Source organism: Furipterus horrens, unplaced genomic scaffold (genome assembly GCF_987537825.1).
Source record: "Furipterus horrens unplaced genomic scaffold, mFurHor1.1.pri manual_scaffold_5, whole genome shotgun sequence".
Taxonomy (NCBI): Eukaryota; Metazoa; Chordata; class Mammalia; order Chiroptera; family Furipteridae; genus Furipterus; species Furipterus horrens.
This window is the reverse complement of record NW_028327175.1, coordinates 59521400-59548327: the sequence shown is the minus strand read 5'-3', so window position 1 is coordinate 59548327 and position 26928 is coordinate 59521400. Positions and strand designations below refer to the sequence as shown.

At 39.4% G+C, this 26928-nt stretch overlaps 1 protein-coding gene across 1 annotated transcript in view; it reads right to left on the bottom strand.

Annotated features, from left to right (window-relative positions):
• ADGRV1 (adhesion G protein-coupled receptor V1) overlaps window positions 1-26928 on the bottom strand; it is a gene marked incomplete at its 5' end in the record, with an annotated part of 466202 nt that overhangs the window by 245015 nt on the left and 194259 nt on the right. The window contains one exon of the mRNA XM_090278998.1: window positions 22117-22217. Coding sequence (XP_090135124.1) covers window positions 22117-22217 — 101 coding nt within the window. The remainder of the gene's footprint in view (window positions 1-22116; window positions 22218-26928) is intronic.

Genomic DNA, 26928 nt, shown 5'->3' with positions numbered 1-26928 from the left:
GCACTCCTTAGAATTAACATCTTCTTGAGGACATAATTGTGACTATTTGCAGGGTTTGTTAGTCAGTTTGATTATTTGTTGACTCTCACAGTAAACTTATAAATGATTGTAAATAAGAGGTATTTATTAAAAGTAGGTCTTTGACTTTTCATAGTTATCCCCAAAGAAGTGGTTAAAAAAAGAAGTACCCTTCAGAATGAGATCCTAATTAAGATTTTTGACTCAATAATTCCACTGCTGGGTATATACCCTAAGAATTCTGAAACACCAATTCAAAAGAACGTATGCACCCCTATGTTCATAGCAGTGCTGTTTACAATAGCCAAGTGCTGGAAACAGTCTAAGTGCCCATCAAAACTATGGCACCTTTACACAATGGAATACTACACAGCAGAAAGAACTCCTACCTTTCATGACAGCATGGATGTAACTGGAGAGTATTATACTAAGTGAAATAAGCCGGTCCATGAAAGACAAATACCATATGGTCGCACTTATAAGAAGAACAAAATAAACTAACAAGAGAAATAAGACTAGAGACATGGAAGCAGGGAACAGACTGACAACTGCCAGAGGAAAAGGAAGAATCAGGGAAGGGTGGAAAGAAGGGCAAGGGATTAGTCAAAGAACATGTATGAATGGCCCATGGACATGGCCAATGGTTGGGGAAGGACTGTGGGAGCCGGACGGGAGTGCTGGACGGAGGAGGGCAAAGGGGGAAAATCTGGGACAGCTGTAATAGAATAAACAAGAATTTTTAAAAAGAAGACTTGATACTAAGTAACTCTTGGAATCACTATATGTTCTAAATTTAAACAGAACAGCATTCCAATGGTGTTCTAAACCACTTAATCTGGTCTTCTAATTCCACATTAAACCAAAGCAGTAAACAATTTTCTCTTCAAGTTGCTTGCTCTCTCACGGCCACTACTGACGCAGACATCATCCGCTGGAAAGGAGGCCTCTGAGCATTAGGTCATATGCATTGTACGTAACTTGGCAGCCACTTGTAAACTCCAAAAAGAGTAAATCAAATATCAGTGACCTATTGTGAAGCTGAATTGCTTCCTCTTTTTAATTTTCTTGCAAAACTGTTTGAATTCAGCTTTCCTTCCTCCTAACAGCAGCCACCTCTGACGGAAGTCTGTTCTCTCAGACTTGCTTCTCTTTAGGAGAAATTGCTTATATTGTTGTTCTCAAGCCTAGTAATAACTTAGAAAAGAGTTATACATGCTGAATTTTAAACAACACCACAAATATTTTCCTTTGGTTTTTTTCACCGTATTCTCTATGCTCTGAATTTAATCTTTACCTCAAGAATATGAATTAAATAGAAAATTCACAAAATAAAATTATGGAAAATATATACAGGATATATTTCCTACAGTTAGTTATACAGTTCAAGAAGTTATAATTTCAATGTAGTTTTTTTTCCGAATTTTGTCCCTAGTGCTTATATAATTGGCAGATAAAATACAGTGTCATGTTAATATTTTTATATGTTTAAATATTAAAATATATAAAGCAATACTAATTTATAGCTTTATAGGTCTTTAACATATGACTGCAGGAGATTGTATTTGAAGTCACATTGAAAAATATACTGTATACTCTATTAGCTTTTTCCTATTTTTTCCCTTGAACTAATAACAAATAGTTCATTGGAGTTGTTTTAAGGAATTACTCTTTAAAATATGAAACAGCTTTTTATCTAATACATGAATGCCTTTGCATAAATAACCACCCCCTCCAAAAACAGCTGATACTTTAGTGACACATTACAGAATAAAAATTTCTGATTTTTTTATGAGCTATAGTATAGAACTGGATATATTGGTCTCTTTGGATTCAACTATTTAAAACATTTCTCAGGAAAATGCTCATGAGACATGAAAATGTATCTGTGGCACCCAAATTCTTATTCTAGAAAAACCTATAAAAATTCTAGTTTCCTGTTACTTCCCCAAACACCAGTTCTGCTCAGGCCTAGAGACTACTCTCCATCTCTTTTAGGTCTACAGCAAAAATAATTCTTATCTCCAACCCTTTACCAGTTGAAATGTCCCTGAAGAATTGTGAAATAAACAGAATAATCCAATGCAGAGCAATGCTTTTTCATCACTAATCCTGCCAGACACAGTCCATTCCTCTGTCTTTACTAATGTCTGTATTTTAATTATATGTAGATTCTACCTGGTAAAGACTTCTCATCTTTCAAGACAGCTTAAGTATTGTCATCTCTATAAAGATGTTCCTGACTCCACCCTTCACCCTAGATACAATAACTCACTTTTTTTGTTGCCATTGTGTGCTGTACAGGCTGTTACCATATACCTAAAACATGTTCGTATCCATTTATTTCTATGTTTATCGCATTCCTAGTAGACCATAAATTGCTCGAGGGGCCAAACTATGTCCTATATATCCTTATGTTTGTAATACCCAGCAAAGAACCTGATACAGTTCATATGGCACTATATATTTGCAGAGAGGGAACAATGGATGGCTAACGTATATACAAAGACGTAAATTTAAATGATGCTCCCACAGATTTCAGAAAAGATCTTTTTGTTTTTGTTGTTGTTACCTAGAGAATGAGCAGAGTTTTCTGATTCTCTGATTAAGACTGAAAACAGGGTGGAAGACAGACTTGCTTGTCCCCATCTGACGTTTTCTAGATTCATACAAAAGTCATTAATAATTAACCCTGACAAATATTTTCAAAAGAGCAGATCCTAATGCATATTATTGACAGTTGCTTAAGTATAGATTGTTTGTATAATATAAGGCTATTTTTATGGGGTCTCACAAACACCTAGTGAGTTAAGGGTAATGTTGAGTTAAAACAGTGACAATCTAGCTACTCTGGCTTCCTTGGGTTAATCTCTTAGACTCCTCTGGCCTTAGTGCCTCTGTGGAGTGCAGAAACTATATAAGAAATCTACATATACTTCTATTTATATAATTTAAAATACCAATATTACCCATATAAAACAAACATTTACTGAACACTTCTTTAGGCAGATACAAAGAAGCAAACAAAAATAATCAGTACTTTAACTTTTTGTCTCAAGAGTTCCAAGGTACAAAAAATATACTCCTTAAATGCAGAGACTTTAAAAAACCTGGTGGAGGGAGAAAGCAGGGTTTTGTGATTGTTGCATTTCATTAACTCACTTGCTTTCCAAACAACAGGCATTGTAATGAATGCTTTCAGCTACTCATAGGTTAAAAGGTGTGGTATCAGATATAATAAGTGTAGAAACTAATAGTGCTTTAATCATAATTATAAACATGACCTAAACATGGAAGGATTATTCATTATGTGTAGACATATGCCCTAATGCCAATATACTATCAATATTACAACCTTGGTATTTATATCTTTATTTTAATGGCCATCTTGATCAATTTGGCACTACATACATTTACTAGTTAACTATTAGTATTAGGTATTAGTTATTATCTATCCTGGGTATCTATACTCAATCCTAACACAAAAGGTTATTCCTATGGACTATAGAAAGATACTACTGAAGAAAACTTTTTCTGTATACTTCAATGGTAGTTCTCTCATCTCTAACCTTGCTTCTCAATAAGAAGCTAATAAAGCTGCTTTAGGAGCAAATCTCTATCCCCACACTATGTCCATAAGTTTCAGAAATCTTCACATTTACTATCCAACTCACTTGTAGAGGCATTGACCTGAACTCAAGAAGCTGGTTTCTAGAGTCTGCCTCTCACCTCTCTAAGTCCACTTCAGCTCTCCCCACCCACTCCCACCATCCTTGAGCCCCTATTGTCTGCTTCTTTGCACTTTTGAAAAAAGGAGAGTCATGTTACAGAGGCTCTGGGAGAAGCAAGGTTTCCTTGGAAGTTACCAATCAGAAATCAGAATGTTTTCACATGAAGAAAAATTACAAAGTACAATTAGGGGCCATAATAACCAGATTAAGAGTTAAATGGAGCCCCTGGCCAGTTGGTTGGAGCATTGGCCCATACACCAAAAGGTTAGGGGTTTGATTCCCAGTCAGGGCACATGCCTAGGTTGTGGGTTTGACCCCTGGTAAGGGCATGTATGGGAGGCAACCAGCTGAATTTTCTCTCTCACACCCTTTCTTCTTTCCTCTGTCTCTACACTCAATAAACAAAAAACAAAAAACAAACAAAAAAAAAAGGTTAAATGGACTTTGGGGGATAACTTGAAATCTTAACTTTTCTTTATAACTGTTTTCCTAGAAAAACTAATTCTGAATTAAACATGTTTAAATTAGAAACCAAGATTTCTAATGAAATTTGTTTAGAAGTTGTAGACCACTACAATATAACAATTCTTTAAGAATATGGATATCTTTCTAAAGTTTCATTTTTATTTAAGGAATTGAAAATCGTCGTCGTCGGCAGCCGTCCGTCTCGAGAGACGATGGCGTAGCTTCTTGAGAGTCTATCTGCACCGCCGAGAATGGCTGTGCAGTCCGATTCGGGAGTGACAATCCCTGCCGCACTTGGTACAGGTGAAGGCAGATGGCTGTTGTTGCTGCTGCTGACGCTGCTTCCGCCTCGATCTTTTCTGGACCGCCTCCTCGTTGCGCGCAGCCTCTGCGCGTGACGTACCTTGCCTGACCGCGAGCCTCCAGGCTAGGCGGTCGTCTGCTTGAGCTTCCCATGTGTTGAGATTGATGGAGCATTGTGTCATATCCTTTTTGCAGATGTCTTTGAACCGCAGTTTTGGGCGCCCTGTCATCCTCTTGCCTTCTGCTAGCTCGCCGTAGAGGAGGTCTTTGGGGATACGGCCTGCATCCATTCTTTTGACATGGCCGAGCCACCTGAGGCGTCTCTCGCTAAGAACTGCATGCAAACTGCTCATATTGGCTCGCTTCAGCACCTCGGTGTTGGGGACCTTATCCTGCCAGGCGACATACAGGACGCGTCGCAGGCACCTCATGTGGAAGCTGTTGAGTTTCCTTTCGTGCCTTGCGTAGGTGGTCCACGTCTCGCTGCCATAGAGGAGAGTGCTGAGTACGCAAGCTTGGTAGATGCGCAGTCTGGTTTTCTCAGTGAGGCTGGAATTGTTCCACGCTCGCCGGTTCAGTCTGGCCATAACTGTGGCTGCCCTGGCGATTCTCCGGTTGACCTCCAAGTCGACTGACAGAGAGCTCGAGATGGTGGACCCGAGGTAAGTGAAGTCGTTGACAACCTCCAGGGTGTATCCGTCGATGGTGATGCATGGGGGAGTCCCCGTGCCTTGAGCCATAACATTCGTCTTCGTCAGGCTGATGGCTAGTCCGAACTCCTTGCATGCGTGGGAAAGGCAAGTGACTAGCTGCTGGAGTCCCTCTTCGGAGTGTGATGTCAAAGCTGCGTCGTCGGCGAAGAGCATCTCACGGATGAGCACCTCTTTGACTTTGGTCTTGGCTCGTAGACGGGCCAGGTTGTAGAGCTTGCCATCGGATCTGGTGTGAATGAAGACACCCTCGCTGCAGTCCTTAAAGGCGTATTGGAGGAGCATGGAGAAGAAGATTCCGAACAGCGTAGGCACGAGGACGCAGCCCTGCTTTACTCCGCTGCTGACTGGGAAGGCCTCAGAGGTTGCGCCATTGTAGGACACCGTGCTGTGTATGTTGTCGTGAAAGGACATGACCACAGCAAGCAGATGTGGTGGACAGCCAATCTTCCGTAGCAAGCTGAAGAGTCCGCTTCGACTGACCAGATCAAACGCCTTCGTGAGGTCGATAAAGGCGAGGTAGAGTGGTTTATGCTGCTCGTGACACTTCTCCTGCAGCTGGCGTAGGGAGAAGATCATGTCCACTGTTGATCGGCCAGCTCTGAAGCCACACTGGGACTCTGGGTAGACGCGGGAAGCAAGGGTCTGCAGGCGGGCAAGAGCGACCCGGGCGAATACTTTGCCGACGACGCTGAGGAGAGAGATGCCCCGGTAGTTGTTGCAGTCGCTGCGGTCTCCTTTGTTCTTGTACATGGTGATAATGTTGGCGTCTCTCATATCCTGAGGGATGTAACCCTCCTTCCAGCAGAGACAGAGTAGATGGTGGAGCGGCTGTAGCAGGACTGGTTTCCCGCTCTTTAGGATTTCTGGAGGGATTCCGTCGCTTCCTGGTGCTTTCCCGCAAGCGAGGCGGTCGATGGCTTTGCCGAGCTCTGCCGCAGTGGGTGGGGTGTCTAGCTCCTCCATGACTGGTAGGTCTGGGATGGCTTTAAGAGCAGTGTCTGTTACGGTGTTCTTCGTTGCATACAGCTCGAGGTAGTGCTCGGTCCACCGCCGCATTTGCTGTTCCTGGTCAGTGATGACCTCACCTGTCTTGGACTTAAGGGGGGCGATCTTGGAGGGGATTGGGCCTGTTGCCTTCTTGATACCCTCATACATTCCTCGTGCGTTGCCTATATCGGCGGCTTCCTGAATGCTTCTGCACAGGTTTAGCCAATAGGTGTTGGCACAGTGGCGGGCGGTCTTCTGGACTTTGTTCCTGGCAGCCCGTAGAGCTTGAAGTGTACTGGGAGTGGGCGTGACCTTGTAAGCCAGTAGGGCCTTCCTCTTAGCCTCGATCACGGGTTCCATTTCTTCCCAGTGAGCCTCGTACCAGTCAGCGTTCTTCCACTCTTTCTTCCCGTAAGCAATAATGGCGGAGTTGTATATGGCGTCGCGGAGACGTGGCCAATTGGATTCGATAATGTCATCTGCCGCCACTCCCTCGCCGAGTGCATCTTCCATCTTGTTGATGAATTGCTGGGTCTTAACTGGGTTGCTGGCACAACTGGTGTTGATGCGTGGGCGACCCTTCATCTTGGAGTGGTGCAACCTCTTCGGCATTATGCGCACCTTGCTTACCACGAGGGCATGGTCCGTGTCGCAGTCTGCACTGTGGTAGCTGCGGGTGAGGAGGGTGCTGCCAATATCCGTTCTTCTGGTGATGACGAGGTCAAGCTGGTGCCAATGGCGGGAGCGGGGGTGCCTCCATGACACCTGGTGGATCTCTTTGCACTTGAAGAATGTGTTTGTCACGCACAGGCCGTGGTGACACAAAAGCTCAAGCAGTCGCTGACCATTCTCATTGATCTTTCCTCTCCCAAAGTTTCCAAGGCAGGTGGGCCAGGCCATGTGGTCGGCTCCTACTCTTGCGTTGAAGTCTCCAAGGAGATAGAGAGCGTTACTTCTGGGAATCTTGGATAACGCTTCGTCCAGTGCATGGTAGAACTGTTCTTTCTCTTCGGTGGTGGCGCAGAGGGTTGGGGCATATGCGCTAAGAATGCTGACTAGGCCGAAAGTTGTTGACAATCGGAGGGTAAGTAATCTCTCTGTGCCTCCTGTGGGTGGCTCTATGGAGTTAACAAGCGTGTTCTTCACAGCGAACCCAACACCGTGCTGTCTTGGTTGGTCCGGAGACTTCCCTTGCCAGTAGAAGGTGTAGTTGGTTTCTCTGATAGTTCCGTTGTCGGCCAACCGGGTCTCCTGTAGAGCCGCAATGTCGATGTTTAGTCGTGCCAGTTCCCTATCGATGACAGCGGTTTTCCTGGCACCCTTGATCCACGGAAGTTCTGCAGTAAGTCCGGGGCACATGGTCCTGATGTTCCAGCTAGCGAGGCGAAGAGCCGGAGGCTTCTTTCTTGTTGTTTGCTTGGAATTAACTGGTGCGGGTGTTTTGTGGCCCACTTTTCGAGAGGCGCCTCTCTGATCCCCACGCACCCAGTGGGGCAGGCGAGCCATGGCGAGACGGTAGCTGTCCAGTGAGGTGCGATGACCTCTCCCACCGTCAGAGGAGACCCCTGGCGCTCGTTTCCTTCGCCAATCGGATGAGCTTATAACCGGTATCTGTCTCCTCCCGTGTTGAGTCGACATCTTGCGATGACGCTGGAGTGTCCTCTCAAGTGAAACTAAAGCTACAGAGCCTGGGCAGGGTGATATGGAGGGTCTGCTGTTGCCCATGCAGCAGACCCCCCCTCTCTTCGCAGCTGAAGGGTCCAAGGGAAAGACAAAGTCAATACAGCTTGGCTTCAGGTGCGCCGCAGGAGTTGCCGGTGTTGACTACAATGTCAAACCGCCTTAGGGACTCCGGCTCCGGATTTTCTGTCGGGGTTTACTCCCTTAGCCTTTCCCCTGAAGAGGTATGCCGCAAGGCAGCGGAGGTTTTTTGGAGTCAGAGTTTTCCTTCTCTGATTTTAGAGATGTCCTTCCTCTTTCCTCCTTTACAGTCTTGAGGGCAGCATTTACAGGCTAAAATAGAAAACTGGCAGTGTAACCTTCTAAGCAGATACTACCAATACCCTGCTTGGGTATACTCACCCAACAATAAACATCTCTTAAATGTCCTCCAAGTGCCATGCCTCGAATTAGTAAATGGCAGTGCAATGGCAGCCAAACATTTGGATCAGTTTCACTAAGTAAACCACCAACACAAGTAGGTTTTTAAAACAATAGAATAGTGTCTCATTTTATTAAAAATAATAACTATTTTTAAGCAACTTACCAGCAACACTGAATAAAAACCTGGCTGTGTTTCCCACTGTTTCAACTGCTCCTCAGCTGGCTTTAACACAGCAGTATCCTGACTGGTGGCCTGAGTTAAGACTTGAAGAACAACAGTGCTGGCACTATTGAGATCCATGGAAACCAATTGGCTCAGTCCGAATAGCCCGGCTCTCCAGCTTCCACTGTCCAACACGAAGTGGCGTCAGTTGGTCCCGCGCCCCACGCTTGCAAGTCCACGCGCCGCCGCCCACTGATGCCGAAAGCGGCTTCTAGGAACGCGCCATGTTCTGAGTCGCAGCTCTAAACGATGCGGACGCTAGAATATCGCGTCACAGACATCCACGGCAATAAAAAAGATCAAAATACTGATACACAAAACAACACAAATGACTCTCAAAAAGCATTACGCTAAGTGAAAGAAGCAAAGCATAAAAGTCTACATGTAGTTCTAGAAAATGCAAAATTATAGAGACAGAAAGCAGATCACTGGTTGCCTTGGGCTATGGGGCTAGAGGAAAGGATGATACAACAAGACACAGGATAATTTTTAGGGAGATGGAAATGCTTTAATCTTGATTCAATAGTAGTTATGCTACCGAAAAGCAATTTGGGGTCCTGCTGCCTGCCGCCACCCTCTAGGCAAAATTCCAGAAACAAAGGTTTGGTGATAAAGAAAGTCTATCCAGTCACAGCTTCAATTACTTAAGCCTATCAATTAAGGCTAAACTCTAACACGTGGGCCCTGCTATCATTTCCCCCTGTTTTAATCACCTTATTTCTATAGGGCTAGTTACAAACTAAAACAGCATAAAATACAAAAACTACACAACTTTGGAAGAATGACAGGCTTCTGCCTCATAGCCTGTTCCCTCTAGAACACCCAAAGAATAAACCAGGGACCCTCTGCCAGGCCAGCCCAATCCTTTAGAAAAATAGGAAGCCCCACACTTTGTTCTTCCACAGAGACACGAACTTAACAATATACTGTCTAAAAACGCTTTAAGAGAACTCCAGAAACCAGTTAAAAAGTCATAATATCCCAGGAAAGTGCAAAGCCAAAACCAGCTACATTAAAATGGTTAAAAAAATTATTTCACCCATGAGAGCCCCTCCCCTAAGCCAGCACAGAAACAACCTTAAAGAAATGAAGACCTAATAATTATGAGACAAAAATAAAAACGACCATCTTAAATAAGTTCAATGAACTTCGAGAGAAAACAGACAACTAAGGAAAATCAGGAAAATGATGCATGAACAAAATGAAAATATCTTAAAAAACAGAACTTCAGGAATTGAAGAATATAATAATTCAATTAAAATATTCACTAGGAGGACTTCTGGCCAAGATGGAGGCATAGACAGACATGCGGCGTCTCCCTCCACAACTAAGAAGGAATACAATTACCTCAAAACTAGAAACAACCATAAGTTCCAGAAAATCAAAGTGCATGGAAGTCCAGCAAACAAAGATATAACCTGCAACCAGGACCACCCTATTCAGCTGCACGTTTACATACTACATAAAACACTTTTAACTTTGAAATAACTGTAGGCTGAGAAAAGGGAATCAAAGTTGCAAAGACACGACCTGAGTTCTGCACGTCCCCTCACAGCGTCCTTACGTGTTCTTGCGCCGCATTGTTTTTCTCATTATTTTAATCAGTTTTTATTAAAAATCTAGTATGTCCCAGAAAGCTTTTTATGAGTGCTAGAAACACAGAAATGAACAAAACAAGAAATTCCTGAACTAATGGAGTTTACATTCTAGGAGGTGGGAAGTAGGGAGTAAGGAAGGGGACAGAATATAATAAATGAACAAGAGGTTTCAGATATTGATATAAATATGAGGAGAGACCCCAAAAACCCAGAATTTGTTTATTAAAAAATTGTATATTTATTCTTGCATGTTTAAACTTCAGTCATTTTCTAAGTAGTCTCTACTTGATACAATAAACCTATGGAGATGGTTTTTCCACTGCTCAGTTTTTGAACTTGTCTATTTGGATGCCTTTTAGTGCTTCTGCCGTTTTTTGTTTCACCTCCTCCACAGCAGCAAAACATTTTTCCATGAGGACTTTTTTCATCCAAAGAAACAAACAAACAAAAAAGCTGCTTGGAGCAATATCTGGTGAATAGGGAGGATGAGGCACAGGGGATTTGCCATTTTTGGTCAAAAACTGCTGAACACTCAGCGCAGCGTGGGCAGGTGTGCTCGTAAATCACCCATGGTGAAATGGGCAAATTTGTTGAAAGAGCTTTCAAATAAAATTCACTGAAGCCAAACACAGCCTCTCACAACAATGCCAGCTGGTACACTGATACCGACGGGTTCCTAGAACACTCACTTAGTGGGAGAAGCCTGGTGGGGGGGGTTGGGTCCCCCCTCATATAACAGTGATGTGATATTGTAGGGGAGGGGGGCGATTCAGGGAGGCTCTTCTGAGGTGATGTGAGCAGACTCTGAATGAGGGATGAATGAATATATAAATGAGGAAAAACACTGGTGCAGAACTTTCTAGGCTTAGGCAGGTATAAGGAACTGAAAAGTGTCCTCTGTGGCTGGTGCTGGGTCCACAAGTGGAGATGGTAGGAGGTGAGGTCAGAGCAGGCAGAGATGATCCTCAAGGGTAAGCTGGAGGGAGGTCAGAAGTACCCCTTTTATCTGCCCAAGGAAGTCCCTGAAGGGTTTTAGGTGAAAGAATGACTTCAGTTGATTTAGTCTGTAAAAGATCTGCTCTGGTTGCTGAAAAGGTAACAGATTAAAAAGAAAGGGACAAGAATCAAACCACAGGGGACTGGTTTGGAGGCTACTACAGAAGGCAGATGGCTTAGACAAGTACAATTACAGTAAATATTGATAGGAGGGGACATAGCTGGGTACAGTGAGCTAACATGCATTTAATTCACAAATATGGTTAACTCAATGCTTGTTTTAAAAGGAAATCTATACTAAAAAGTTTTCAAATGTGCAAAAGTGAGACTACAAATTCAGAGTTTGACTTTCATTTAACTTTGATTTCTGTGTTCTAGAAAGAAGGAAGGCATAATCTGGGTTAGGGTGGAGCTTCGAGGTGAGGTCTGAGGTTGTTAAGGAATAGCATGGTTTCCATGCCAAATCCCGTAAAATGACTTGCACATGTCACCTTCTGCAGATAAAATTTGGCCACAAAATGCACTTGGTTGTTGATATGTGACATGCAAATGTTTCAATTTGGCAATAACATTCAGCTTTATCACCAAAACATAGAACCTGAAATGAAGTTCCTCCCCGCCCCTGGCAGAACACAGAGTATATGTTCCTGGGAGACAGGATCCAAATGGGGCTCTGCCAGAAAGGTGGTTCTAGACTGCACACAACTAACAAGTCTCTAATAAAGGCTGCTTTACTTTTATAACTGTTGTTTATTTTGGCCCTCATATAACTTTGGCATAGGATATGGTATAAAAAAAAGTCTCTTTGCTCAGCAACTTGAAGCTTAGCTAGGCAGATAGGCAACTAAATATAAGATATTATGTTGGTTGAGCAAGCAATTAAAACTCGAAGACACAGCTTCTTGGGACTTACAGATGTATAAGGAAACAAAATGCAATTTTATAAGGACTACTCATTGAAAAGATTCACAGGAGGAAGCAAGATGTCAGAGAGCTAAAAAAGACAGAAGAGAGGCTTGCTAACACAATTCGTACAGTAGAAAATGTTAGGTACACCTCAATAAAGTAGAAAAAATAAATACATACAACTGTTGTGGTGGGTAAACAACTCTGTGTGCATTTACTGAAAGCCATTGAATTGTACATTTTAAATGGGTGAAATGTATGTTGTGTGAATTATATCACAACAAGGTTGTTTTAAAAAAACTGTCCACAAGAGACCCTGCTGTTATGCTCCATGGAAGTGAAGGGAAAAGTTACCATTAGGGGTTGTGAGGTGTCCTTCAAAGAGGGGTGGAGAGAAAGGTGAGGTCATTGGAGTCAATAGGCTAATAGATGTGGGCGAGTAACAGCCTTTTGGGGTCTCAAATTTTTCATGTGTAACACAGAGGCAATAATAATAATTACTGATTTTCTCACAGAGTGTTGTAAGGATCACATGGAACTATGCACATCAGGTGTTTATGGTAGTCTTTAGCAGTACTGGCTGTCTCATTCAATGCCTCTGTGTTTTTAAAACATACAAGTATGCCTATTTCAAATTTCAAATGTCTATACATGCATACACACACACACACACACACACACACACACACAGCTTTTTAAAAACTAGGTATGAGACCTGGCTGGGTAGCTTAGAGTATCATCCCATAGAGTATCATCCCAATATGACAAGGTTGTGGGTTTGATCCCTAGTCAGGGCACATGCAAGAATCAACCAATAAATGGATAAATAATTGGGAAAACAAATCAATGTTTCTCGCTCTCTCTTCCCCTGCCTCTCTCTAAAATCAATAAATTAAAAAATTAAAAAATATATTTTCAAATATATCGGTTTACGGCTATTCATATAGAAAATAATATAATAATAAATAAAATAATAAACTGTGTTTCATGTACTCACAACCATAAACCTACTTTTGCCCCACCCTGTATGTATAAATACACCATATTTTTCCCTCCATAACATGCACTAATTTTTCCCCAAAAATCGGGGGGAAATGTCTGTGTGTCTTATGGAGCAAATATTGCGTCACGGACCATGATGTATATTACCTGACCTGTCAGTGAAGGATGAAACCATTGTATGGTCATTCAAAAAATGTGGCATTAGCAATGTCTTAGATGGAATTGAAGATAGTATCATATATGAAGATAGTGAAGGAAGTGATATCAGTGATTGTGAGCAACTGAGCTTCATAAATTCTGACACTGGCGATGATGGGTTCTTGGGGTTCCCAGAAAACTAGAAAAGTACTTGAACCTTAAAGTCTCTCCTCATTTGTTAATGACAGTGATGATGGTTCTTAATACCGCTGTTGACTGCTGTTCACTTTACATGGTTGAAATATTATCCTGTTATATTTTATTAAATATGTTAGTTTAGTTCAGAATTTTTTTTTTCTTGTTTTCCTCCTCTAAACCTAGGTGCGTCTTATGGTCAGGTGTGTCTTAAAGTGCAAAAAATACAGTATATATGTATATATAGAAATATATAAGTATAAACAGGTATAAATTTATGTATATACATATTTCCAGTTATTGAACTTCTAACAAGTCATCAAAAGCAATAAAGATACAAACTTAGAAAATACTCAAGATGAGGGGGAAAATCTCCTTTGAAAAATATAAACAAAGAAAAATAAATATACTGTCTACAGACAATGCAGACCAACAGAAAAGCCTTTCCGGGACAGTAAAGTGAGAGCGGTGTGGTAGCGGGCGTATTAGAGCCAACTATTTAAAAAGGGTGGGGCTTAACAATCGTCACCTCCCTTGTAGTTGATTTAAGAAAACCTCGAGAACCAAGAACCGAAACCCAGACTCTCTCCAGAAGGCATTAGGAAGCATTTGCCGCAGAGCAGAACCCACGGGGCCTCTGCAATGTCTCCGGGCAGCAGGAACCATCCTTGGGCTCCTCCTTTACCCCTTCCTCCCGCAGGCCTGTGTTCCCAGCTCTTTGAACATGATCTATTTTCCTCTCAACAACACTGCAAGGCGGGCATTTTTATTATTTTTTCCAATGCTTTTTCCCAGGGAGCTTAGGGATATTACCCCATTTGTCCTTCTAATTCCAAAAACTGGGACTCTTCCCGTTTCAGTCTACATTTCTTGCGTAAAGTTCTTTAGAGCTATCATTAACTATTCATAAAAACAATTTTTTTCACATGCTGATTTTCCCTACTTAGGGACATCAAAAGAGGTCTTTAAAAAGTCAAGGATGGTTTACGTTTCTGAGGCTGTAATAAAAGATTCCAAAGTGGTATTTTCTGGTAAAGCCTGCATTTGCCTCACAAATGTTCCTGGTAACAAAGCCATGTTGCAAACATGATAATGTCAATGTAGCCTCATTCAGAATATTACTCACTCTTTCTGTTGCTCTGCTACTTCAGCACTTGGGAAAGTCTGAATTTCCCAGTAGTGTGACCATGATACTATTTTTGTATCTTCAGTGTCCAACTTACTTTCAATTTAGTGAGAACAGTCTAGGTTGAGCTGAATTTTGAAAGCTTGTTCAAAAAAAGGAGCTGGATTTTATTATTAAAAGACTTTAAGAATAAAAAATTGTTACATAAAGAAAATGTATATATAAGAAAACAAAAATAAAATTCATTATTTAATCTGAAATTCAATACTCTGATCAATATTCAAGTTTCATTCCATTTTGAACACCATTCTTGCCTTAATTCCTCAAAACAAACACTTGTGACCATCATATTTTTGGATGTAGAAGGAATTATACAATTATTTGATAATCACGAGTTACAAATTTACATCATGACTGATTGCAAGTTCACATGAAATTTAATAATAATAATACCAAAAATGTGTGGTCATCAAAGAAATTTGGATTTTAGAATGGGGGCGGGGCTCAAACTAGAGTTCTAATATTCTCCTACATGTAACACGATTGGGTTAGGCACACTAGCAGGGTGCCACTTGCCACAGGCACAAAAAAAATTTTAAGTTATTAAAATATATAAATAAAAATGTGGTCCAAAGAGAAATTTACTAATTCCTAAACCCTTTCAGTGGAAGATGAGGAGACCTCCCCTTTGATTAGTGGTACTGGTAGCTCCAGGGTTCGGCTTCCCTTCAAGCAAGCTTTTTATGATCAGAGACCCCACAGTTTTCCTTCTTCCTGTGTCCCCACTGTCCCCTTCTTCCACTGCCAAAGTTTTCTCAGTTGTGGTCTGAAATAGCTTCTGCCATTTCCTCCCATTTCCTCCTGAATCTTTTATGCCTAATTTTCATCCCCTCTCTCCAAGGTTTCCAGTGACCTTATTCTTGCCAAATGGGAGGACGAATCTCTCATTGATGCTAAATCCTTCCATTTGATACGTTTTTTCTTTCTTGCCCTCAGAAACTTTAACTATGCATTAATTATTTGCTTCTAATGATCCTTTTCATTCCACATGGCAGTGTTTTAAACATGTAGGTTTTGGATTCAAATCCTACTTTTGGCTGCAATACTCTATTTATCAAGATTAGGGCCGGTAACTGAATGTCTCATAGTCCCATATTTTTTCTGTAAAATAGGAATGATAACAGTGCCCACCTCATGTAGTTGTTATAAGGAGTAAATAAAGCAATGCATATAAATCACTTAGGTCGGTGCCATAAAGCAAGCCCCTAATGACATTGGCTATGAGTATTCTATATCACAGATTTTCTACACAACTTGTTTCAAAGAGCCTATTTTACAGTGTCAGGGCCTTTATGTTTACGTAACTAACATCTAAATCATTAGCTTAAATGTGCTACAGAAACTTTAAGCCCCTGATGCCCAAAACTGCACGTCTCCCTCTCCAACTACGAAAACCTTCAGCCTTTTCTATTTAAGTAAAATGAAACCACAGGTTTCATAGTCACCACAAAATTGTCTACCTCTTTTAGTGGCCGAGTAAATCTCATTAATTCCTGATTTATGAAGCAGTATAGCATTGTGGTTACAGGCAAGGACTGGAGCCTGGCTGTTCAAAACCGGTTCTGTCACTTACCACTCTGTGACCCAGGGCAAGTAACTTAAACTCTGTGTGTCTTGATTTCCTCATCTGTAAAATAGGAATTTTAGAAGCTAGCTTGTACAATGCTTAGTTACTAGTACATTAATGTTAACTAAATAAAATTTGCAATGTGGCCTTTTTATCGCTTTAAAGAAAGAAGTGAAACAGCAAAAGTTTTATAAAGCAAAACAGGTTTATTCGTTCTTTTTCCTTCTTTGAATTCTTATCGCCACAACCATTGTCCAAGCTAAAAACCCACCACAAGCAAGGAATGATAAAAGCTGCCTGCCCTGTGTCTCTAAACTGATCTCCCTCATTCTGGCCTCTCATCTACCTTAATCCATTTTTCATTTAATCCCTAACTGCCAGATTAAGCCTTAAAAACACTCCTTTCATATTGTGTCTTTTGGGGCTTACTCCATCGGTGACTCCCCAAGGTTCTCAGGCAATACACAACCGCCTCACCTGGAGCTGGCTTACCTATTTCTCTACGCACATGTGCAGGCCTTGTCTAGGTGGGACTCCCCAGGTTCACTGTGCGGTGCATGCTTTTCACTTGTACTTTTTCCCTGCCTGGAATGTGCCACATTCTAGGTTTTCAAATCTTACACATTCTTCGGCAACCGGCTCAGATTCCATGGAGCGTTTTCAAGCTGAGGCCCCCATCCACAGCTTAGGTAGTACAACAGAGTGTACGGAAGAAGTAGATAGAGATCATCATCTGGTTACAGAACACCTGGTTCTTATCATGAGGCTGCTGTTTTAGACTGTCATTTACATGCTTCAGGGGTGCTTATCTTGCTTGGTATTTCTCATTGCACAATCTCAGAACTGTGCATGTGGGTGATGAGGTGAAAGTGGCTGAGTTCTTGGATGAGTGACAATCCTTACCTCGGAGAAGTAGGATTTTCTCAATTTTTTTGTTTTCTTTTCATTTCTGGAAGATTGAATGGGCATTTGTAGCCATGAATGTGATAATACTTTGGCCACATCGAAAAACATAACTAAATTAGAGTCAAAGAGTTTAATAAGCTCAACTTAAATGCGTATTTATACGTGTGTGCAGAAGATTTTTTACTCATTTACACCAAATTAACCTTTACATGAAGAAAAGAGACAATTATGTTTCTCAGATTTTTTGTACAAAAATAAAAATAAAAGCCTTATACACTTAATACGATTAAGGTGGGGCACTTACAGCTCTTTATAAGAAAGAAAGAATTGGGGGGGAGAGGGGTTTGTTATACTTTCTAGTGGTTTATTTTATGCCCCAAAACAACACTGAGAAGTTTTGAACATTGTGAAATGCTCTAAGACCAAAATAGAGCCTAGTCTGTACTCTGCCGGACATCAGTTCATGTGCCTAAGGATCTTTCCTTTTCTTGATCACGGGAGAGTGGGGGGAACTTCCCTTCAAGAAGGAACAATAAATGTTTGTAATTTCAAAGGCAATGATACTTTAAATGAATGCAAAAATTTAATTTCTTAAATAATTTCTACAGCAAGGAAAATAGTTCGATCATGTGGATTTTAGTAGCAAAAGTAACAACAGTACCCGCGGCAGTGGCAGCAGCAGTGGCCAGAGACCTGCTTCATCACAATGTAGCTACGACCTGCTCTCTCAGCCAGCATGACCCCAACCCATGCACCTCTGCACTAGCACATCATCACAAGGGGTCTACTGAATGGAGGGCAACTTTGAGCTGGGCAAATTCCCAATCCTTAAAGCGACATCCAATTTTGATACTTGTACTTAAATACTTTTTTTTCTAAGTAACAAAAGCAGAAATAATAGAGGATATTCAGGTTCAAAAGTGATAAGCCAACAGTTCCAACTAATGACAAGTATTCTAATTAATAGACATTTTACAATTTCCATCTTGTCCTACTTCAACCCATAAAAACACGTTTGGTAGTTAGATACATGTTTTCCAACCCTACAACACAATGATTTTCTGGAGCCGGCAGTCATAACAAGACAGTGCCAGCTGCAGGAAGAGAAATCAGAAAGAGCTAGTATTTAGGAGGTCACATATAGCTGCTGGCTTCAGTCACGTGCTGTCAATGATTCTCAGAGTCTCAAAAATGCTAGATATTCACAGCTAGAATGACAATCTGCAGATTAAAGCAGAACTGATTGGCAGGAATATCTGAGCAGGATCCTACCTGGGAAACAAAATGACGTTGCAAGATGACATACCAAAAAATTGCAAAATGAGGAAACTGGACAAGCCACCAACAGCCCAGCTTTTGCTGAATTCCCGAAAACAGCTCTCTGACTTTTAAGGCAATTCCCCGTCCCTTCTTGAAGTGAATGCCTGTGCAGCTGGAACTCCCACACAACCAGTGGCTACCAAAATTTTATATTTAAGTATTTCAGATTCTCAGACATTCGGTGTCATCTGAATTCAGATGATGTATAGGCTGATTGGTAAATTTTACCATTTTAACATACAGTTTTCTACACATATTTGCTCTTCAGCTTCAGAAAGTATGTGTAAGCCACACAAACACAGAGGGGGAAAAAAAAACCAAAAACAAATATTCCACCCTGGTGAAGTTTATTAATCAGAGTAAATACAGTTCTATCTTATCATCATGTTTTCTATGAGGAAACTTCTGTTCTTTTTTTAGATTTGGAGAATTGCTTTTCCTGATAGAACCCCCCAAAACTGAGAACCCTGAACTGCAAACTTGTCCTTTGTCCTAATTGTTTACCAGTCTTATCAGGCACACATGGGTTGGCAATGTGATTCTAAGATAAAAATTCCAAAGATATAATTAGATATTTTTCCGAGAAACATCTCCCAATGTCATGAAAATCTGTTTGCTCTTCTTCACTTCATAGTTGAAGGGAATGGCCTCACAATTTCTTGCCACTTAACCATTTTCTCTTAGATAAGTGTGGAATATTAACTTGGCACTTTAGAAAGATATATACTTTTAAATAAACAATTCTGAAAATACAGAGCTTATCTCAAACTTCTAACTGTGGCAATCAATAAACCTACTTTTATACAACACATTTCTTCAAGCTTATAATAGCATAAACATAATGAAAATAATTTTATGCCCTGAATTTAACTACAAATGATCGATGATGAGATCTACCATAGGCCAGTGATGTACAGGCTTTCTTATAGTGTCTTATAGAGTCATTAGTTCAATTTTGAACAAAGGGGATAAAAAGAGAAAGGTATGAAATCACAGATGTGCAGTTATTATGCTGCAAAAGAATGCTCTCTAACCAGTGGAAAAAGTACTGGGAAAACATCTCATTTTCTACTGAACTCCCTCTTTGCTAAGGAGATTGAAACAGTTGTGTAAAAAGAAAAAACTTCTACTGCCACCTGCTGGTAATGTATTGTCAATGAACCTCAAAAATCCCAGAATAACAAAGTTCAGATTAAAGAACGTTTGATTTTTTAAACAGCAATAATCTTTGGATTCTTATCTATATTTATCCATTTATGGATATATAATAACTTTTATAACAAATTATTATGAATATGTATTACATATACATTTCTAGAAGTAGAGAATTACAGCCAGAGGAACACATTTTCCTCACTTCTGACTGGCCTCACCACTACTAGCTCACTGAGGCCAACTTGCTACTTTGAAAGAAAGTCAGAGACTATCACATTTCCATCCTTCCTTTTCCCACAAAAGCCATTCAACTTAGTCCTGGGTCAGCAATAAAAATTTGAAACCAAATGGTCTTGGCAGACCTATCTGCAGAGAATTCGCAACTCAAATATTCTTGGTCAGCTACAGAAGTTTCACTCTCTCAGCCTAAAAATCAGAGGCCAAACCTATATTTTTGAAGACCTCTCTAGAGGAAACTTAAAATCTTAGGATGTCAATGTAACGATGATGGAGGACCCCAGATGAGAGATCCTCAGCTAAAACTGGAATACTGCTGCTGGTAAGATTCTGTAACTGGAAATGTAAACATAAGATTAAACTTCAGAAAGATCCAAGTTCCTGCATTCAGCTTCACTTTTTCTGAAGAGCCTAAGGATTTTTTAAAAGCCTTTTCTACTAAGGATGATGATTGTTCTCTTTAATTTAGAGGATATTTGAAAAATCAAAATAGAGAGGTACACTATTTTGAAAAAACACTACTTTTCTATGAATTATACACCACTTCTCCGTGCCAAAAAATAAACTATGAAGATTATTTTTAATGTATTTCATGTCACAAGTCATAAATTATAGGACTTTTGATGCCACACTACTTCATTCATTTTTAAAATATACTAAAAATCTTGAAGTTGACTAACCATTTTCTCCAAAATGAATACAAAGTACAATGTGAATCAGAAGGCTGTGTCCCAACATATAAATCTTGAGTCTTTCTTTCATATCCCTAGACATGAGAAAATTTGTCTGCTAGGACACTGAAGAGTCATCTGTAATTCTATGGTTCTAAAATTAAGACTTGTACAAATTCAGCTGCCAAAAAATCACTAGAGCGGGTGGTAAATGCAGTCAAGTAAACTCTAATTATGGAAGGCAGGTTTTCTAAGATCTTACATACAAGAAGAAAAGGCAAGATCAACAGCTAAGATAGTTACGTGGGCAATACATATAAACAGTCTTTAAATTCACTGTAAGCTCCCCTTTGGTAACAGCTGTTACCTCCCATAAGTTCATAGGTAACTTTAAAAAAGCAAACTTGGATCCTCTGCTTGGAATTCAATGCTTAGTTTTTCCAAAAAAAATAGACTTATGAAAATTACATGTGTCATTTTCACTCCTGGGGCAAAAAAAAAAAAAAAGAGGAAACAGAAGTCCCAGATAATTTTCCATTTTATATCTCAGCTCCTCCACTAGTATTATTTTTTAAAGTTCTGTTGGAGTTCAATAAAATTCCATTAGCATTATAAAACATAGGGTGCCAATTGTAAGCACAATAAATTTATTGAAATTGACCACATGCATATAACCAGCATTCAATCAAGCACCAGCATTTTCTGCACTCCAGAAGTGCCCCACCCACCCAGAAAAGAAGACATTTTATTTTATAAAAAAATAGTACACGGTTCTCTCAATAACATAATATAGTGCGTATTTACTGTCTGGATCTGTAATTATAGCCTTAAAGTAGAAGTTATGCCTTTTCCCCTTTGCTTTTATAAACATCTATGCTCATCTTTCCCCTTACTAACAAAATGTGAACCTGCACAGATAACACCTCCTCCTTTATAAAGACTTCCTTGATCTTCACAGAAAAATAACTTAAGTTCTCATCTATATTCACAGAGTAATTTGCAAATAGTCTATGTTTATACTTTTCACACTGAATTAGTTATTTATATGCACATCTACTTTCTAGACTGTGAATACCTCATGGACAGAAAAGGCATTATTTAATCTTTCCATCTGCCTTCTGTGCTTTAAACTGCATGCTTTCAACGGCATGCTAATGAATGACTCAGTGTTTTGCACATTGTTTCTTCTGCCACAGACACCTGAACAATTTTTCAAAAAGAATGTTCTACCAAATTTTATTCTATAATAGTACATTAAGCAAAATATACTATCCAGGTATTTTAAAGTATATATCATCTTAATGTCCTCCATACAAATAATTTGTAATAGCAAATTTTATTCAAAAAGGTTAAATAAAAGATGTGCTAATTTTACTACATATACACATTATAAATTTACAGTAATAAATGTAGCAGATATAAGTTGACAATACAATGCCTTGTGAGAAGCTGCAGCTATTTGCTTGTAAGCAATGATATTAAGGTACTTTTTTGTAGAAAGTTCACAAATACACTTTTTAGGCCTAACACTATTATGTCCTTTTACCGCCCTCCATCCTCCAGCCTCTTCCACTCCAAAACTACACAAGCTTATTTCAACTAATCTGAGATTACTCTTTACTTATACATTCAGTTCAAGGATCACAGAAGAATAAACATGAACATCTCATGCAAGTCGGAAATTCCAGAGCTCTCCTACCTGTGTACCTAAGCTGGCTGCCATCATGTGAGTCAGAAGTTTAGCTGCAAACATGGAATACCTGGCACAGAAGATATGGGAAAGAACAGCCAGGCAGAGACCTGCAGGAACACAAAAGGTCATGTGTGTTTTTATAATCCACGAACAAACAGCAGCACAGTGAAAAGCTGTGGGACGGTTAAACACATGAGGCCTCAGCCTGTGTATGCTGCACCGCATAGCATCTCTGGGAACAGCTGTGTTGCAACTTTAATTTACTCCATTTTGCACAACATATAAAATCTTTATATTTCTCATTTAAACCCAAAGGGTAAGTTTAACTTTCAAATATATAAATGCTCCTTTCTCTACTAAAAAAAAAATCACAAATTAAACAGATTAATAATTTCATTAGCATTTGGTGTTCTATGTTTTCATTAGATAAGTTTTACTGGTTAAGAAGGGAATCATAATCCAATCTAATTTTCTAAGACCAGGTGGCTTGGATAAATAGATAAAATTAGGGAGGTGAATAGGATTTTTCAGGCATAAAGTTGTGACTGGTACTATCAAAACTCAGTTCAGTCATTACCCACTCTTACCTACTAAGACTAGCTATATCATTGCAAGTGTTGATTATGAATCTTAAAAACAACTTTATGCTACTGGGTACTACAACCAGGTACAAATTGTGTTCTTCCCCCCTAAGATGACTTATAACATTTACATTTCTACATTTCTAAGTGGAAGAGAAAATTATTCTTTTCTTTAAGTCTATCTACATTCACCTATTTATATTCATAGGCAAGATGAGAACATCAGCACTATAAACCACAAATCCCTTGTCTTGCGATTTGTATAAATTTCCCTTAATGCCAGGTTTTTAAATGTCAAATGAATACATATTTTAAAAATATTTCCTGTATTTTAAAATTTAAATGTGCAGCACATAGTAACTTTTTAACATAAGCCTTTTAGTCCACTCTTGTCCTCAACAGGGTTGTTTTGTCTAAGAATTATTCAAAAATGAATGACGTGTGTGCTGCTTTGCCGTGTTCTTTGCATGCATTGCCTCACTTATCAATGCCTCCTTGACAAACAGGAGACACTGCATTTATTTAATATTTTCTTTTTTCATTATCTTCTCTGAAGCTATGGAACAAACTTCTAAAGTACACTGCCTGTTGGCATAAGTGGACAACTTATCTGCAAAATGCCCACATGAGGTCTAGTCTTCTGTAGAGAAATGCCTCTCATAACTCCTTTTGGGAGAAGCTTTCAATGTTTTTATATTAGACAAACTTCCATATAAGAAGCGAGGCTTTGCATTATTCAAGGTTTTTGGCCTAGGAAGTTGGCCAAGATATCTGGAGTAATGCATTTTTAGGAAAGCTGCCATTAGGTGTTCTGGGACAAGTGTGTAAATCCTGGGGCTGCCTCCAAAATCCACCCGTGCAGGTACACAGTGTATCCAGAAACTTCAGCATCATGCCTGCTTCTCTACTTTTACTCAGGTGGTCTACAGACTATTGAGCTGATACTATCAACACATTAATGTACACTAAACCTTCTATGATGATCAAAGCTAGCTTAAACTCAAGTTTTAACTTGAGAGAGAGAGAGAGAGAGAGGGAGAGAGAGAGAGAAAGAGTAATATACTGACTGAAAATCAGGGCCTTGTGAGTTTTTTGTTTTATTATAGACCACATAATGACAAATACAGGCTTTACCCTAAATTTATTTTGGTAGATGGTAACTATGTCAGACAAGGGGATTTAGTGCTGAGCAAAGGGGAGATGCACACCAGTCAACTGTTTTATTCATAGCCTTTTCCCTTAATGTGGTAATATTCCAGTATATACACATTTCATATACATTTAGTACAATTACAACAGACCAGCTCAGGAAGATTTAATTAAATATATTAAGCTTCAATTAAAATGCTAGCATGACACCTGGTGGCAGTCTAGGATTCAAAGCCAGTGGCAGAACAAGGGGGCTGCATTCTACATCCTACAGCAGGCTGTGCTGTAGCCTCAACTGGCTTTGGGGAATATACTGAATACCTCAGATCTAAAATAAATAATTCAGTTACAAAGTTTCTAAAGCATTATATGCTAACGATTTATCTTTTATTTTTTTTTACCTGATGCTGAATAGCTATATTAAGCATAGATGATCTAAATTTACAATTCAGGTGATTTCTTTTTTTAATTATAACAATTTTTGGTTTAAATTCACTTAATATAAATATGTTAATCACAGGGTAGAAAAATGTTATAACAGTAAGTACACTTTAAAAAAAGGTATATAAAATAAAGTATAATATCTCCAGTTATTACCCTCAAGAGTATCTAAACAGTTTTTTAAAATATATAATTGCTTGGCTAATTGAAAATTTTTCTTTACGTATATTTTCTAGCATGATGTAGGTTACAGACTCATTTGGAAAAGAATAATTAATTAGTTCACAAACACAAACCAACTTTTTCCATAGGATTTGAAAGTGAAAGGAAGATAAATTATTCGTAATAAAATGATAATCTTGATAATCTTTGCTGTAAATAAGAAAAACTTTAAAGAACAGATAGATTAGTTTGCTATTATCAAAGTGGACCAAACATCCTCTTATCTATATATACAATATTTGAATGTTTGCATGTGCATAAACATGTAATGTCTGTATATGAACATGCATATTCAGTAAACATCTCGATTGTTTGGTATCACTTAAGAATGGAATATACTTTCCAAATTACTGAAGTTTAAGTCCCCTACATGGCAAATATTAATAGTTTTTCTCGTGAAAAGTTTTGTAAAATATTTATAAATTTTATATAATGTATATATGCATGCATATATTTATATATCTATCTCTGTCTTCTCTACAGATAAATCTTTACAAATTCAAATGATCACTACATTATTAAATCAGTTATTAGTTTGTTAGCCTAGTTGTTTAATATTTTCCCACCTAATACTAGCTGTAACTGGCACTTTTTCTACTTTTTGTCGCTCATCTCTATTGATTCCCATGTTCCCTCTCTTCAGCACAATGTTGCTACTACTAATAAGCTAAGGGCGGGAAAACAAAATTATCAAGCCCGAAAAGTCTTCAACTGGTTGAACAAAAGTCAACATTAAACACTTCAGCGTATGTAGGTTCTGTGTATGAGGGGAAAGGATTTATTCCAGAAGGATGAGGTTGCCAGGAGGGCAGCCCCCAGAAAATCATGCTATGAAACCTGAGATGTTCAATACAACAGCCACTAGCCACTTAAGGAATTTTAATTTTAATCAATTAAATTTAAGTAGAATTAAAAATTCAGTTCCCTACAGCAAGGGCTCAATCACCAGATGTGGCCAGTGGCTACCACACTGAACAGTGCAGAAGATTACCATCATCGCAGCAAGATCCACTAGAGTGTGAAACTGTCCTGAGTGACAACAAAAAAGAGTGTGTTATATTTCAGAATTTTTATTAACAAATTGTTGACCGGTCATAAAAAAACTCTTAAGTGAATGCTATAGTTTATCATACAAAAAAAAGTTATTAGAAGTTATATAGAAAATATGTGCAAAGTTTAATTTCAATACATTATGTGTAAATAAAACATACTGAAGTTTATTTAGATTGTTTTATTTCCATATTCAATTACGAAAAAATAGCCAGTGGTATGGGATAGATTTTGTGACTTGAAGTTATGAACTTAACTTACACAGCCACGAGCACATCTCGTTATTGGAAGATGACAGATCAACATAGTAGATTCATTTACTTATTAATTTAACAAGTAGCTATTGAAATACTACTATATGTGAAGGGCTGTGCTGGGCAATGGAAACATGATATTCAAAAAGATAGCTGCAGCACTCCCACTGCCTGTCTCTATACTTCCATCTGTATCTTCTCCCAGACAGAGATAGGTTTATGAAAGGTCATAGAGCACAGTTTTGGAAAAAGAGATGTGCAGGGAAACTTTCTGGGTGGTTTTCAGGAAACTACTCATTGCCCTTAAAACAATATGCAAATAAGTGCTTTACCCTTGGCAAGCCTAGACATTGTGTGAAGCTTACTGCTTCTATAGCCAGCTCAAGACCATGCAGGAACAAGACTGAAAAAGTAAAATTAAATATTTGAGAAGTGCAAAACAAAAAGAGAGGGGGAGAGAGAGAGAGAGAGAGAGAGAAGAGGCTAGGCCCCTGATGATGCCCTTCTGCTTATTTAAGATATTTGAACTATCTCCTGTTACCTGCAGCCAAGTTGATTCTAAGTAATACACCTATATGAAGTCTGTCTATAAAGTATCCAGCCACATACTATGAAAAATAGGAGAGACAAGATACAAGAAACATTGTACAAAGGACAATGATGCCTCAGTCCCCTTCAAAGTAGGCACCTTAGGACATCACACTGTCCTCCCAGCATCTCGTCCACTGTTCAAAACACTCTGCAAAATCCACTGCTGGAATTTCCATCAGCTGCCCCATTGTATTTTCCTCAATCTCACTGATGGTCTGAAATTTCCTCCCTTTCAAACATGGTTTTAGTTTTTGAAAAAAACATAAGTTATAGGGCACTAAATCTTGGGTGCAGGGGTTAGAGTCACCTGGGTGATTGGTGTTTCACCAGAAAACTGCATGAGATGTGATGCATGAGCAGCTACGCTGTCACAATGAAGCTGCCCGTCACCAGTTGCCCACAGCTGCAGCCATTTTCATTGTATTGCATCTCTCAGTCAATGAAGAACATTGAGGTAGTACTCCTTATTAACTGTTTGGCACGGAGGGGCATACTTGTGATGGACAACACCTTCCCAAATCAAAAAACAC